This window comes from Mustela nigripes, chromosome 3, assembly GCF_022355385.1.
Source record: "Mustela nigripes isolate SB6536 chromosome 3, MUSNIG.SB6536, whole genome shotgun sequence".
Classification (NCBI taxonomy): Eukaryota; Metazoa; Chordata; class Mammalia; order Carnivora; family Mustelidae; genus Mustela; species Mustela nigripes.
The window spans coordinates 188,711,004-188,728,193 of record NC_081559.1 but is presented as its reverse complement, the minus strand read 5'-3'; the positions used below and the strand labels follow the sequence as shown (position 1 = coordinate 188,728,193).

The following is a 17,190-nucleotide window of genomic DNA, read 5'->3' as shown; positions in this document are numbered from 1 at the left end:
GAATAATCCTTCTACACTTTTACCTGATATTAAAGCAAAAATCTGCAGCATTTGTATGAAATACAGAATGGGTCTTAATGAAGGCAATGATATGAAGAATAAAGTTTATTATCTTATTTAAAAGTAAAACCTATTAAGAGTAGAGTGTCTCACAGAACTTCTCTTGTGCCCATATAAAACAAAATAAATCTTAGTAATTAATTAGTTGTCCTACAGAAAAGGACTTTAATACTAAATCAAAGGGACTGCCCAAGACTAACTAGTTCTTGAAACTACCTACACTAATAAAGTCACAACAAAAAAATCATTTCTTTCAACTACCTAGAATATTTTATATACATATTCTAGGTAGTTATTTTATACTTATAAAATATACATATCTTAATTCCTTAATTCCAACTGTAGCAGAATGCTAACATCTTCATATAAATGAGTTCATAAAAATCAAGTTGCTGACATATTTCAGTGATTGCCATATGTGATTATTTTGGCTGATGTTACTTACTTTAAGGAGACCATTACTAGGGGCACCTGGGTGGCTCAGTGGGTTAAAGCCTCTGCCTTCAGCTCAGGTCATGATCCCAGTGTCCTGGGATCAAGCCCCACATCGGGCTCTGCTCTACAGGGAGCCTGCTTCCTCCTCTCTCTCTCTGCCTGCCTCTCTGCCTACTTGTGATCTCTTTCTGTCAAATACATAATTAAAATCTAAACAACAACAACAAAAAAAATTAAAAATTAAAAAGAAAAAAAGGAGACCATTACTACTAGGGTCATTAAAATCAAAGCTAAACTTCATTAACGAGTAGAGATGCCTGTTACCATCCTACCTAAGCACTTAGAAATTGCCTTGGTGTGAAACATAAGACAATGAAAAAAAACTTCAGCTACAACTATCATTTTTTTTCTCTCAAATTCCAAATAATGTAAAAGCACATTCAGGCTTGATTTTTAAAGTAGTTCTCTCTCATAATCTTTTTATTTTAACTACTGGATCATCAAGTTGACAGCTGTTGAATCAGAGAACATTTCACCATCGAAAGCAAATTTCTTACTAATACCGAAATTATGTTAATTTCCCTAAAATCCTCTAAGAAAACTAGTAAACCATGTGCTCCTCCAACACTAGAAGCTATTTCGATTGTAACTTTGTCAGTTTGGAACCCTAAGAAAATATGTTAATATGAATTAACTAGTGATTCAAAAGCTGGTAATTAAAAAAAAAGATTAATTAAGATCAGCATCAAAGAGGAAGTATCATTTCTCATACCACGTGGAGGTTTAACAGTGTGCCTTCTGAGTGAAAAGCTTCTTTTGGTCAAATGAGAATCAAAGATGGCCAATTACTGACTAAACTGGCATCTTTTGTTGTATGGCCTAATGCAGCGCTTCTCAATCAGGAACATGTGCGCTCCCCCAGTGAATACTCCACCATGTCTGGAAATAATTTTTAGCTTTAGGACTATGAGGGATGCTACTGCCTGGTTCCAAGTGCTTCCCAAGCCCCTCCTGAAGTACTATGTACATTCTCCACCTGATAAGACTAACAATTAAGTCCCCTAAAAAGAACTACCCTCTGAGATGCACCTTAGAGGCATGGGGCCAAAAAAACTGCCTTCCCACAGCAAACCATAGTTTTAAAATGTCCCACCGCAGTGTCCAAGACAGAGCCCATTAGCCTGGGTATCAGGGACATGTGCAGAATTCTACAGCTGCATATGTTGGAGATAAAAACCCCAGACATGTCTAAGTCAAATATCATGACTAAACAAGATTTCTCTGCCTGCCATTGTCAACTCAGGAAGTTGACTTAATGCAAATCAATCAAGAGCAAATTTGCAAAATACCCACTGTGTTTTCAAGGGAGTTGTAGTGACAGAAAATGTCAAAAAGCCTAGTGGATGAAGTTCTGGAGTTGCTAAGCCACCAGATCTCTCATCAAAATAAATGGGCTTCAAGAGAGCCAAGCCAACCCCACTCCCCAGAGAGGAATTCTCAAATGCCCCCTCAGGTAGAGCGCTGAGAATGACAACAAGAGACTTCCTTCCAGGGACAAGAACTAAGGGGCAGCTTAGGGGAATGAGGAAAGCATTCCCTAGAAGAAAGAGGGAATCCTCGTCATTCCTACCGTGGCCTCGTGACCCATGTGTTGTTTCCTCTTCTCTCCTTTCCAGGTGCTGATTTTATCCTTATACCATTTACTAAGGGTATATTAGGAGCTTAAATTCACTACTGATCACACATGGCCAGAACAGAAGAAATTTTAAAAGGTCTGAAAATACTGCCCATTTAGTATGGGAAAGTAACAACCTGTCTTTAGTTCACTATCCCCGGGAGAAAGAGGAGGTAAACTGTTTTTTTATTTTAGATGGGATAGTGAATAATGACTGTGCTAACCATCAACATACTCTGTATTTTGAAGATCACCTCTGACACAGGCCAAGAAAAAAGATTTACATCAAGATCTATTCAAATCTTGGGAAGCTGGCTATCTAAACGAATTCCCCCCTCCCACCACCACTCTAGCCTGTATCAAGTACACAGGAGTACTGACACCTTCTCTATACTTCATATTCTAGATAATTATTTTCAGTTCTCAAACACCTTAAAATGATTTTGAAAAAACAGCTTTGAAATGCCAAACCTACACAGTTTGCTAAAGAACAGGAAAACTAAAAAACAATGTCCATGTGTATTCAAAATGTGAATACAGAAATGTTTCTGCCGCTGTCAAAAGAACAGCAACTGACCAACATGTGTAAGACTACCAAAGGCGTGCTTTCAGTCAAGAGCTCCATATTCTCCATACCATTTTTGTAAGTAGTCCAGTGCCTCCAAACGAGCACCGATCTCAAAAGTGATTCCAGGACGATTTGGGGGCTTTTTACTCATCTTGAAATCCTATTCTTCAGTATTTTCTTTTCACTACCTCAAGAGGGGGGAAAAAAAAAAAGGTTAGATTCTAATGCATAAAATGCATAGGGAATAAAACAGAATTTTAAAAGCATTGCATGAGAAGTTAAAGTAACTGCCAAATTTCAAAGAAATCTGAATGATGATTACCAATATCTATAGATATAATATCATATACCTTACAAGCAATCTTGATCATGAATCGAGGAAAAAGAACATGAAAAAGAACTATTTAAAAAGAACAGACAAGCATTTAACCTTGCTAATGGCTAAAATGCTTGAAATTTTAACTTGAAAATACCCAAAAAAATTCTCCACGCGTGCTGAAAACAGTTTTCCGTCTCTGAAAAAAATCAAGACACCTGAGTGGTTCTGGGATATGACTGCTGAAATTCGTAAGAGTACAAATTAATGAAGGTTTTCAATCAATATTTGAGTGCCTCATAGTATACAACACTAAATAAGACACTAACGAGCATGAAGGGACAGCAGACACTCCTCTGCCAGTGACAACATCAACAATAATTCTTGTAATTCTTGTTATGAATTCCATTCAAGCTATGATTTCCTGCTTTGGTAGCAAATGATCCAATAATTTTAATTTAACATATAAAGCTGCAACAGAAATGTCTTCCTTATACTTCATATTCAATAAGGAATGATGATGTGGATTTTTTAATGAACTTAATGCCTTTTTAATGAAAATTTATTTCACTCTATTTCAATATTGTCAGTGTCCACACTGACAAAAGGGGTCATAATATTCATCACACTCAAACAAACAAAAACCGACAAGGAATATCCCTCTCTACATCACTGCCACGCACACTTTTTACTCTCCTTTTGGCCACACTGGACACCCAGAACACCTGAGGTAGCCTTTTTCACTCACTAGTACTTGAGCAATATGAAGCACTTTGAGACAGGCTAAATAAAAATATTAACAGGGAATCAGGAATGCAAACCTACTGTTACTGGGGGGAAAGAGAGATCCCTAAAACCTTTTTCAGAGATTTAGAATTACTAATACGACTATGCTTTCTCTCAGGTTGAAAAAGAAAATACACAACTACAGCATTTTTTAAATGGTTTGCTCACAATTCAAAAGGGACAGAATGTAGCAGGAAAAATAACCAACTGTCTTTTCCTCTTGCAAAAAATCTAATAGGTAAGGGGCAAAAATAACACCAATACTTCCCATAATAATATGTAAAATCAAACCTAAATGCTCATGGGGGGCGGGGGAGACTATCCTCTGGCCATGTCAAGAACAAAGATTAGTTCATTAAAGTTAAGGGGAAGCTAGGCCAGAGATATTTGGTGTAAAAGAACAAAAGCATGGCTTTTTTTTTTTTTTTTTTAAAGTCTGGTCAGCGTATAACACAGAAGGCAGTTACTTAAATATAGAAATCTCTCCAGACTTTGGATAGTGTAGAAACCTATCCAAACTTTTCTACTGTTCTTCACGAGAAAAACTTAGAAAGAGGTGTTGACTAGTTACACTATTTTCTATAGTCAAACATCGAACCCATCAACGTGGAGTTAAGACATACAAACTCTCAGGGATACTTTGGGTTGAGGCACAATTTCCTTTTCCCTGGGTGGAGAGAGGAGGATGACTAGGGATTTGAAATAAAGAAAAGGCAAAGTAAGACAGTCTATGGCGGCGGGGGGCGGGGGGGGGGGGGGAGACGGGAGGGGGAGACTTGAAGCAAAAAGAGAAAAAGGGACAGAGAGAACGCGGAGGAACAGAAACCGAAAAGAAGGCAAACGAGAATGGCACACATTTATCAGGACGGTTAACGCTGCACGAGATGACAACTAGGAGGGAAAAGAAAAGGAGCAAGACACAACACCGAGAAAGCGAAGCAGCAAAGGTCAGAGAACGGCCGCGGGGCCACAGAAGGTAGGGGGTGGATGCGGGGCGGGAGGGGCTGGCAGAGACACAGGAAGGGCGCAGACCGGCCTGGCGGGGAGCGCGAGAAGCCTCCAGGTTTGACAGCCGTCCGGCCCTCGGCAGGGGGGAAGGAAGGGAGGCGGAGAGGGAGCGGCGGCGTCCAGACAATAGAGGCGGCGAGTTAAGGGGAGGGACGCGAGAGGGGAGCGGGCCGGAGAGATACCAGCGCGGGGGCGTCCCGGCGGCCAGACGGGATCCAGGCGGCCTCCAGGCCCCGCCACCGCCGCCGCCTCTTACCGACTCGGCCTCCTCTCCGCACAGCAGCCGGGCCGTCTGGGACCGAGCCGGGACACGAGCAGGGCGGCCAGCCCGGGCCTCCGCCTCCGCCTCCGCCCAGGCAGCGGCCGGGGAGGAAGCAGGAGGGGAGCGAGCTGGGGCCGCAGAGCTGAGTCGCGCCCGAAGTCGAGCGGAAGGTAGCAGGTCCGAGCCCTCAAGCCCGCTCAGCGTCCGCAGCCATCGCCGCCTCCGCCGCTGCCGCCGCCGCCGCCGCCGCCGCCGCCACCACCGCCGGCCAGCCCTGACGCGACGCCGGGCCCAGCGACGTCAGCCGCCCGCGACGCGCCGGAAGCGGGCCTGGATGTGTCACGTGACTCGCGAGGGTTGGGCCCAGGCTGCGCAGCCGATTGGAGAGCCGCCCTGGGAGGCGGGGCTTTGCAGCAGTTGGCTGACGGCTAGCGGGAGTGGTCGTGATTAGCAAAAGAGAGAAAGCGAGCACCGGGAGCCCATTAGTAGTTGTGAAGTGTTTGACCTTTGAGAGATGAGGACACAGCCCACTGGGTATTATTAGTGTCGATTTGATAGGAAACACGTTCCCAGAACAACTCAACCCCAGCCCCTTGAACAAACTTCGGTAAATGCACTGCACTCTTCCCATTCCACAAGAAGAATAGAGCGAATGGTTGTTGCCACAGTCAGCGAACAGCTATCGAGTGGAAGTTACTCTGTTGCTAGCGCATCACATGACAACCGCATTAGCACAATTGTATTGCTTTCTCTTAGATGAGATTCTTACAGTACAAAAGGCACATATTACTAAGATCTCTCTGTGTGTGTGTGTCTTCTGAAGCTAAGGAGCCTCTGGGTAAAGGGACGTGACTTCCCCAAGAATACCCAGCTAAGGATAGCAGAGCTACTTTTTCTTGTATCTCTACCATGTACCAGACTCTGACTTAGGCACAGGAGAAAGTGTCCCCACAGGAGGGGAAACCAACAAGTGAACACATTCAAACCAATGAAAGTCTTTTTTCTCTCTCTTTCCAATGTACCACTCTGGATCTCAAGCTTTCTAAATGCAACATTGCATACAAATAACACTTATATTTATCATGCTTTACAGTGTGGAGTTAAAATAGCAAAGTATCTCTCTTTAAGCTTTAATTATAGTGAGATTTGGTAATTTAAACAACTATATTCATATCCTTTTATTCCAGAGACATTCATTCAGCACTTACTATGTTACTAATAGCTACTGAGCTAGACTGAGCATGGCGATATATAGAAAAGATGTAAATAAGACAGTCTCTAGTGGACAATTGCCTTGTACTGGAGTTGCCCAGCATCTGAACCCTTTCCATGTTTGGAAAATTTACCATCATGGTTGTCATTAGTGTAGTATACCATATATTTCCAGGATCTCCTGGACATATGACAGGATTATACTTTCTGCCCGCCTTAGAATTATGTGTGGCCTTTTGATTTGCTTTGGGTAGTAAAATAAAATTGGAAATGAACTTTGTCATGGCCAGCTGGTAGTTTTAAAGCGCAATTCATCCAGTTTTCTGTCTCTGGCACAGTGATAAGCAATATTTGAGATGACAGCTGCTCTAGTCACCCAGATTCTAGACAGATCATGATGAGCCCAGAACTCGGTACTGATTTACAACTGATATGTAATATAAGGAGAAAAATAAATGTTCATTCTTTTAAGCTTTTGAGAGTTTGGAAGTTTTTTGTGATGCAGCATAACCAAATACAAACTGACGATACACCTTATGACTCTTGAAGGCAGAGTCAAACTCACACTAAATAAGATGAAAATGTCAGAAGCTCCCATTCCCTGTCTCTCTTCCAGCAAAAGTGCTCTTCTAGCTACACTTACTAGACTCTGTCCTTGAAGACTGTATGAGAAGCTGCTGGTGATGTTGAAAATAAGGAAAATCTTCTCCAACAGCAGTGACAGTACCAGGGACCAAATTTCTGACTTTCAGCCTAGAGCTAACTACCTGAACCCTGGAAGAACCCAAGCTCACTCATAAACCAGTGAGAAAAAAATTAATATCTGTTGTTAACATCAATGAAAATTTGAGATTGCTTTCAATTTAAAATGTATACATAAAGGATAACATAGATTCTATCTGCTCTACACCATTTGTTAAGAATTCACCAATCTACCCTGAAAATATATTTCTTCTATTTTAATTGGGACTTAATAAGGGACCCCGCCAATAATACAACTTGAAAGAAAAAGAAATGAAATGAGATCTTATGTAAATGATTCCCAGCTTGTGAATTTTACAGGTATGTATTTTCAGTGGACTTAATACTATCCATTAAAGGACACTTTGGAAATGGGGAAGGGAACATTCTTGGTTGTCACATGATTGAGGTAGGGTACTGCTGCAATTTAGTGGGGACAGAAGAGGTCTTCTAGACATCCTAAGGCACACAGTGCAGTCCCATATCTTGAAGAACTGTCCCAGGTCATGCATGACTTTGAATGTCCCTCTAAACACTCATGTAGGTCAAAACCTTTTTCATAATTGTCTAAGCCTAGAACTCAGTTTTGGATCAACGCACAAAGTATTTTGCAAGGTTTTAATAAACACAACTTTTCAAGGACTGAAGCAACCATGCAGTATGAGGGAAGATTGTTCTTTTTTTACAAACACATCCAAGAGTTTATCCCATTTTTTTTTGTTATGTTATGTTAGTCACCATACAGTACATCATTAGATTTTTATGTAGTGTTCCACAATTCATTGTTTGTGTATTACTCCATCTTTAGATGGAGTAAATGAAATTACTGCCATTGACAAAGCTACTCATAGTATTTGAGGCACTGATACAATATACCTGTATCTCTCTGTATCTGTAGCTGTTACATTCAAGGTAAATCTAAATTTTGATGCAAGCATTTGATGACTTCATTATGTCTCTTTGTGAGTCATGGCTGAACACTTATGTATTGAAATACATGTTCTTTTTATTATAGATTATCTCCATAAAGTTTGTTTTTATGTTATTGTTATGTCATTATATTAATTTTTTAAATGTATGTAGCTTGATTATACCACCTATGAATTTAATTTTAGAAAAGTCCAGAGAATATTACATAATATTAACTCATGAAGGGGGCATTAAATTTGATAAAACTGAGGAAAACTCATATGCTCTATCTTTGCCTCTTTTGACCATATAGACGCAAAGTTCAGGACTGGGGCAGGGATATAAGAAGTAGAAAAGTCTAGAGATGACTTCCTAGCCATGCAGTGAAGCTAAGCATTGCTATGTCCCCCCCCTGTCTCCCACCCAATGCACCCCTCATCCAGATGGTTAATGTTAGCCATCAGTCAGTTCATTGCCAAATATAGAAAGAAAGAACTTACAGCTGTGTTTGAGTGGAACCAAACAAGCAGTGAGCAAATTATCTTGAAACAACGGTCCCTAAGCAGAAATCACTGAACTAAATTCCTCCGACATTAAAAATATAAATATGGAACCATTCTATCTCCTGGAATATTTGACAATTCTATCTACTTATTTTAAGGGAGGAAAAAGTTACTACAAAATATCACATACTCTTTGTTACATATGACACACAAGAAAGCCATTTTGTCTGTGTATTTTTCTCAAATCTTATAATCAGCACCAAAGAAGAAAAGCAAACAATTCAAAAAAATTTGTTAATATACTAGTTGAATAAAGACCTGAACTGTTGGAATAGACACCTATGGCAACTCTCTATTCCAGGTGTTTAAAAATATTTGAAAATGGCACAAACCTCACTTCCTTCCCCTGCCTATGAACCTACTTGTCTTGCATGTCATTCTACCCCCTTTACAACTGACCAGAAGTGATAATTTTTCCAGAATTAATCTCTTGCTGTTGACCTCTCGCCCATGTACGAACAGAATGGAGAGATACAATCTCTCCCATATGTCCACAGAGTATCCTGGTCGCATCTCTAACACAATTTCCTTTGCAATGTATGGGTTTATATGTTGCTTTCTTAAAATGAGTCAGCCCTAAAGACAATCAGATGGCATAAACAACTTTATTTATTTACTTTTACTGGAAGTTCATATGTTACTCAGAAAATATATGGCTTTCTGAGATTTTTAAGAATTTTTGACTTGGCAGTAGTGATTTTGAAATATCTGTCTGCTAGTAAAGGCCATACAATAGGGGGAAAAAATATGTTTCACTCAGCAAAAGCTTAAAAATGCAGCAAGAGATCTGAATGATAAAGAAGTCCTTTTTGTGCAGACTGTCCTGAAACAATAGAGTGACCAAGAGTTTGTCATCCAAACCTGGACACTTAGGAGAGTTAAAAAAAAAAAAAAGTTGCTATTATAATTATGGCAGAATAACGAGTGGATTCATGGGCAGTCCCAGACAAACTGAGACACACAATCATGCTCCCTAAAGTAAGAAGGAATAATAAAGGGAAATAGGGTAAAGTTTCCCTATCTGCAAAAGCATTGAATCTGGAATCAACTCTTTATTCCTTGGTGGATTTTCTCCTTTGCAATACCAGGACAGAGGAGAGTTCTTTCTTTAACTCTCAGCTTCTATGTTGATTCTTTTTACCTCTTCCAATTTCTGTTGTTGTTTTTTTGACCCTTCCATTAACTAAGCAGTATTTTCAAGCACTGCTCCACCAACCATTGCATTAGACCCACCTGGGCTCTTTGTTAAACTGCAAGTCCCTGTGCCCTAACCTATGTCTTAGATTTGGAGATTAGCAATCAGTATTTAAAAGCCATCCTACATGATTCTTAAGGTACATGACGTTTCAGAACTGTAATACGTTAGAATTCATTTGGTTGCACACGACGGAAAATATAATGCAAACAGATAGAAGCATAAAGGGAATTTCTGCTTGTGGAATCAAGAGGGGTTAAGTCTACCTTCTGGGGCAGTTGGAGTCAGGGATCAAATTATAATATCTTTTTTACTCTGTTTTTATTTTACTCTGTTTCCTATGGGTTGGCTTGACTCTCAGAATCCACATCTAGACCCCCAACAGCTTCAGTCTTGTCATCACAACACTTTGATGAACAAAAAACAAGTCCTATAAGTCATTCTTTCATTGACTTAAATTAAGTCAGGTGCCTGCCTATGAACTAAGCATGATGGCCACAGAGGTGATTTGGACTGATGTGGTGTGGATCTGGTTTCTATCCCCAATAAGGCAAGTGGGAGTAGAGACCGGGCCAAACCACATAGACTGAGAGATGGGAATGAGTGGGTCCTTTGAAGCAAATTAGGATGCTGTTACTTGGAAGAAAGAGAGCAGAAGCTGGGCAACAAAGCAACTAATGTTCACTGCAAATGGCTTTTACTGACTGTAACTCCAAATTACAACTTACAGCCATGCAACAAAACTTAAGAACATTCTTCCTGGTTTGCAAAACTAAAAAGCAAGCCAAATGAAAGGCAAATCTAGTGAGATATTGACATAACATTCATGTTCCTGATTCCCTGGGTAGTTACTTTTAGAGGTGGTCTCAATACCAAAGAAACACATTGCTGGAGATTGTTACAACTAGGAGAGAGGGCGCTTGGCTGGCTCAGTGGGTTAATTGACCCACTCTTGGTGTCAGTTCAGGTCATGATCTCAGGGTCAGGATCTCAAGGTCCTGAAATAAAGACTTGCTTAGGACTCCACAATCTGTTCAGTCTCCTTGAGATTCTTCCTCCTCCCTCTTTCTCTTGCTGTGCTCCCCCCTTTCAAATAGGCAAATAAAATCTTAAGGAAAAAAAAAAAAACTTGGGGAGGAGAGGGTGAGCAATAGAACATAGCAAGTATATATATGAATAGTAACCAAGCAGCAAACAGTTTTAACCTCTTCTTGATCATTATTTTCCTTGAGAATGGAGCTAATTCATTGGCATCCTCAGATAAGGCAGACAGCATGCATGCATTTTTTCGTCACTCATTGGCTTGTTTAATCACTCACAAACTTTGTTGAAATTCTCCCAAGTGCTAGACACTGGGCAATGGAGGTTGAGAGAACAGGAAGAAAAATAGAACTAGAGATCCAATTCAAAGGTGACTTGCCATCATGGGAAGATGGAAACAGAAACAACCAGGTATAATAGCAATATTAATATTCAATTAGATATTACTACATTTGAAATGAACATATATTCCTCTGTGTATTCTGACTCAGCAAATCAAGGAAGACTGCACAGAGGAAGTGGCATTTGAAAAATGCTTTGAGGATGAGAAGGTTTCGAACGAGAGTTCTAGGCAGGTCCTAAAATAATCATTGCCCTATCGTTCTTTATAGTTTTGATTCAAGCTTTGGCAGATAAAAAATATCATTCTACTTCCATCTCCTTCCCACAATCATTTATTGAACATCTGCAGTGTGCCAAGTACTGTGCTAGGCCCAAGGAGCATAGTGATAAATGAGCTTAATGCCTGATCTTGAGGCATTTAACAGGGCAGTCAAGTAGACCAACACACAAAAAGGTGCTTTGGGCATGACATAGATGGCAGCATGCACAAATGTGCAAGGTCAGAATATGCACTCTAACTGGTCATTTGCAATTGGTCTAGGCATCTGTCCTCTTGGTGGGGACCAGAACACAATACCAACATCTCCTCTTGACATTCCGATGAAACGGTGCCCTTCTGGGGGAGGGAAGAGAAGGGGGTAGTGGCAGGGAATTTGCCTGCACAAACATTGCCACAGTTCACTGTTTTGCCTCAGTAAAAAAATATTGCAGAAACACAACTTTGTGGTCAGGTGTTGGATTACTTCCTCTTTTGTATTTTTGCAAAACATTCAACAGAGCCAGTTTCACCAGGATACGGTAAACACCATTTGATTTTCTTTCTTTTCTTTTAAACTCTGAAGATCGTAGAAGACTATAAATTTAAAGGAAATAAATTCATTTACTTGTTTCTTGCAATTTTTTTTTAAATAGCAACTTAGGGGCCCCTGGGTCGCTCAGTTGGTTAAATGTCTGCCTTTGGCTCAGATCATGACCCCAGGGCCCAGACTCCCTGCTCAGTGGGGAGTCTACTTCTTCCCCTCCCCACTGCTCATGCTCTCTCTCTTGATATCTCTTTTTCTCTCAAATAAGTACATAAAATCTTTTAAAATTAATTAATTAAATAGCAACTTCAAATAATGAAAGGCTAGGGGTTTGGAATTGTAAATGAATCTTGACACTATTACCAGAATGTTTGGGAACTAGACACATCTCTAATTCTCCTTTCCTCACATAGAAATGGAATGAAATCTACTTCCCAAGGTTGTAATGATGATTAAACTCAATGGAACAAGTCTTACATATTTTGTCAATTATAACTGATACACAAAAAATGTCAGGCGTTTCCTGATGTTTCTTTCTCATCGGTCACAGGGACAAACATTTTTAGTCATTGTAATCTCTGATGGTGGTCTCAGTTTCACTTGCTGTGATTCCATGAAAACACACATCTGAGGACTTACTTTGCATCAGCCCTGTATCTGCTGCTGGAGATTATAGAGATGAATAGAACACCATTTTTAAAAAAATTCTTTTCAGTGTACCAGAATTCATTGTTTATGTACCACACCCAGTGCTCCATGCAATATGTGCCCTCCATAATTCCCACCATCAGGTTTACCCAACCTCCCAGCCCCCACCCCTCCAAAACCCCCAGATTATTTTTCAGAGTCCATAGTCTCTCATGGTTCTTCTCCCCCTCCAATCCCCCCAAATCCCTTCTCCTCTCCATCTCCCCACGTCCTCCATGTTATTCCTTATCCTCCACAAGTAAGTAAAATCATAAGATAATTGACTCTCTCTGCTTGACTTATTTCACTCCACATAATCTCTTCCAGTCCCGTCCATGTTGCTACAAAAGTTGGGTATTCATCCTTTCTGATGGAGGCATAATACTCCATAGTGTATATGGACCACATCTTCCTTATCCATTCATCCGACAAAGGGTGTCTTGGTTCTTTCCACAGTTTGGCGACCGTGGCCATTGCTGCTATGAGCATTGGGGTGCACATGGCCCCTCTTTTCACTACATCTGTATCTTTTTTTTTTAAGGTTTTATTTATTTTATTTGACAGAGATTACAAGTAGACAGAGAGAGAGAGGAGGAAGCAGGCTCCCTGCCGAGCAGAGAGCCCAATGCGGGGCTCAATCCCAGGACCCTGGGATCATGACCTGAGCTGAAGGCAGAGGCTTTAACCTACTGAGCCACCCAGGCGCCCCTACATCTGTATCTTTTGTGTAAATACCCAGTAGTGCAATTGCAGGGTCATAGGGGAGCTTTATTTTTAATTTCTTTTTTTTAAAGATTTCATTTATTTATTTGACAGAGATCACAAGTAGGCAGAGGGGCAGGCAGAGAGAGTGGAAGGGGAGCAGGCTCCCTGCCAAGCGGAGAGCCCGATTCAGGGCTCGATCCCAGGACCCTGGGATCATGACCTGAGCTGCAGGCAGAAGCTTTAACCCACTGAGCCACCCAGGCTCCTCTATTTTTAATTTCTTAAGGAATCTCCACACTGTTTCCCAAAGTGGCTGTACCAACTTGCATTCCTACAACAGTGCAGGAGGGTTCCCCTTTCTCCACATCCTCTCTAACACATGTTGTTTACAGTCTTGTTAATTTTGGCCATTCTAACTGGTGTAAGGTGGTATCTCAACATGGTTTTGATTTGAATTTCCCTGATGGCTAGTGATGATGAACATTTTTTCATGTGTCTGTTAACCATTTGTATGTCTTCATTGGAGAAGTGTCTGTTCATGTCTTCTGCCCATTTTTGACATGGTTATCTGTTTTTTGACTGTTGAGTTTGAGGAGTTCTTTATAGATCCTGGATATCAGCCTTTTGTCTGTACTGTCATTTGTAAATATCTTCTCCCATTCCATGGGTTGCCTCTTTGTTTTGTTGACTGTTTCCTTTGCTGTGAAGAAGCTTTTGATCTTGGTGAAGTCCCCAAAATTCATTTTTGCTTTTGTTTCCTTTGCCTCTGGAGATATACCTTGAAAGAAGTTGCTGTGGCCAATGTCGAAGAGGTTACTGCCTATGTTCTCCTCTATGATTCTGATGGATTCCTGGCTCATGTTGAGTGAGGTCTTTTATCCATTTTGAGTTTATCTTTGTGTATGGTGTAAGAGAGCGATCGAGTTTCATCCTTCTACATATAGCTGTCCAATTTTCCCAACAACATTTATTGAGGAGACTGTCTTTGCCACCAAGAATGCGAGCTCCTATTTAGGTTTTATGTTAGGGTTTTCACAAGCTAATTGGTCTCTTTCTATTTCCCTCCTTTCCTGACTTGCCATGTCTCAGTCTGTCTCTCTCCGTTTCAATCTCTTAAAAAAATTATTCCCACCGTCATTCAAATATGAGCCCTGAGCAAACAGTAAGGACATATCTAGAGCATTTTTAAGACAGGAGTTCTAGCTGCAAGAAATCTTACATAAATCCTAAAAAAAACCCACACATTACTGAATTCATTTATGAGTTCTAACAGTTTTTTTTTCTTTTTAAGAATCTTTATGGTTTTCTATATATAAGATCATGTCATCTGCAAATGGATAATTTTACTTCTTCCTTTCTGATTTGAATACCTTTTATTTATTTGTCTTGCTAGCTGCTCTGGGTAGGACTTCCAAGTGAGAGCAGGCTTAAATTTACTGCTCACCATTTTTCCTTTCTGCACACATCTCCTCCATTAACAGTGGAGAATTGGGCCTTCTGTGGGACATCCTTTTAAAAACACTGATTTCTAGTGAGCAGAATAAAAGTACTAAAGTCAGTTGTACCTAGATGTTAATTCAGTTATTCATTGATTCTACAGATATTAATGGATAACCTATTATATGGCAGGCAGTATTTTTCATTCTGAGTCTACAGAAATGAAGAAAGGTGTCCAAACTCTGCCTTCATAAAACTTACAGTCTGGCTGAAGAATATTTTTATCAGTACAAAAAAATAAATGTTGAAGTATATGACATAGTGAGAAGTACTAAGGAGAAGAATAAAGCAGGAGGAAGAACAAGGAGATTATGTGGAGGGCAATTTAGTAAGTGAGCAAAACAGTTGAGTCAGGAGCTAAGGGAGGTGAGGAGGAACACTCTGTGACTATCGGGGAATATTCTGGGCAGAGAAAAGGGTGAACACAGAGACCCTGGGGCAGACACAAGTCTGGCATTTAAGGAATAGCAAGGAAACAAGTGGGTCTGAGGAGAGAAAAGCCAAGAGGAAACTGTAGGGCTGGAATTCTGGCTCTGACCCTTCATAGTGCTGAGAGAATTATCTAAACTCCTGACCCTCTATCCTGCACATGGATAATATTTCCTAGGGCTGCATGAGGTTTAAACAAGATTGCACACAGCGTAGTATTTCATGCAGTGCCTGGTTCATAGGGAATGCTCGAACATGTTTGAGGTGATCACTATTGCTTACAGGCTAAAAATCCAAGATTAGAATTGTGGATTTACAAGCTCACCCTTTACTGGCCGTGTGACTTTAGGCAAAGAATTGAACTCTTTGTGCCTCAGTTTTCTCATCTGTAAAATGAAGATAATAACAGAACCTCCCACATGGAGTGGGTATGAGGATTAAATGTGCTAATATATGTAAAGGAAGTAGAACTGTGCCTGGTAAATAGTAAAGCTCCATAAAGTGAGCAATGATTATGATCATTAATGAGTTCCCAATGTGTTCCAGGTCAGTAAAAGAATAGTCCAAAAATTAAAGTCGTTTTGATGCCAGCCTTTCGGGAAAAGGGATTTGTGGTATTGGCTGGAGCTAGCATCATCTCAAGGCTCACCTGGAGAAAGAGCCACTCCTGAGCTCACTCGTGTGGCTGTTGGCTGGATTCCCAGCTATTGGACTGAGGGTTTCAGTCCTTCCCTGTCATTTGAGACAACCCCTCAGATTCTTGTTTGTGTGCTTCTCCAACACGGTCACTTGCTTCATCAAATTGCGTAAGCCTAGAAGTTAATAGAGAGGCCAACAAGACAGAAGCCATAGTCTTTTGCAACCTAATTGTGGGAGGGCAACCCATCACTTGTGTCTCATCTACACAGGAGAAGCAAGTTATTCACTTCAACCCACACTGAAGGGGAGGGGCTCACACAAGGCTCTTTGAGGGCCATCTTGGCAAACTGTCTACCACAGAGTAGATGCATTCTCCCCCAACACCTTCTGCAGCTCGGGGCATGTTCTACAGAAGATCCTGCCTTTGGCATAACCTCAGAGAAAAAGGGAACCTCAAGAAAGAATGAAATTAACTTTATTGCCAAGCTGACCAATTGGGGCTTCGGAAGAAAAACTGATTTCCAGAAAGCAAATAAGTAACATATCTTGGACATTTGAGCTGATGATTCACCTATTTCTCATTTCTTTTATCTCATTTCATTCCCCAAGGCATTCTGCAAAATGTGTATTATTACTCATAATTGAAGGAATTGCAGCTCAAAAAGATTAAGCCACAAATCCAAGGTTACACAGCTGGTAGGTGGACAGAGTGTGAATCTGTCTGTGCAACTCCTAAACCCACATCCTTTCCATATCCAAAGCACCTTAGTGTTGCTAGAACATATATATATATATCATTTACAATAGTAGAGATTTTTAGGAACCCACCAATAGCAGGAAATTCTTTGAGTTCAGCTAAAATATAAATATAAAATGTAAAATGCCACCCATAGAGGTTCCTATAAATCTCAACATTTGGTGAATCAACGTACTGCCACTACAGACATTTTCACAAAATCCAGTTCCTGGTGCTGAATTTAATAGCACCAGTGTGTTATCACCAATAAGCTTAATTGATTTGGACAGAGCACAGCTTGTGCTACTATACTGGAAAGGGTCAGAGGATGACAAGCAAGAAGTGTTGCTTCTCTGGCAGTTCTTATATTCTCACAGCGAGGATGATGAGGTAGCTCAGAAAAGCATCCCTCGAGTGACCGGGGTACATCCAGCTGGCCTGATTTGTGGGCTACACATCCCCTGTTGCCGGTCCAGGGAACTATTTTGAGTCTTCACCATACTCCTGGGTGTGAATGCCACTGATGAGAGCCCAACAGGAAGTGTGACCTCATCCTGCCTCTCAGTCTCTGGTTACGCAGG

At 40.7% G+C, this 17,190-nt stretch overlaps 1 protein-coding gene across 8 annotated transcripts in view; it reads right to left on the bottom strand.

Annotated features, from left to right (window-relative positions):
* The window catches only part of PHF20L1 (PHD finger protein 20 like 1), a 75,158-nt gene extending 69,965 nt beyond the window's left edge, over positions 1-5,193 (bottom strand). For 7 of the 8 annotated variants that reach the window (XM_059395189.1, XM_059395192.1, XM_059395193.1 and 4 more), the window contains exons 1-2: positions 5,105-5,191; positions 2,807-2,926 (exon numbers count right to left, since the gene is read on the bottom strand). In XM_059395189.1, coding sequence (XP_059251172.1) covers positions 2,807-2,889 — 83 coding nt within the window. In that variant the 5' untranslated portion in view covers positions 2,890-2,926; positions 5,105-5,191. Of the gene's footprint in view, positions 1-2,806; positions 2,927-5,104 lie in introns of all 8 variants that reach the window. The other variant, XM_059395191.1, reaches the window with a different exon arrangement.
* Between the last annotated feature and the right edge of the window lie 11,997 nt (positions 5,194-17,190).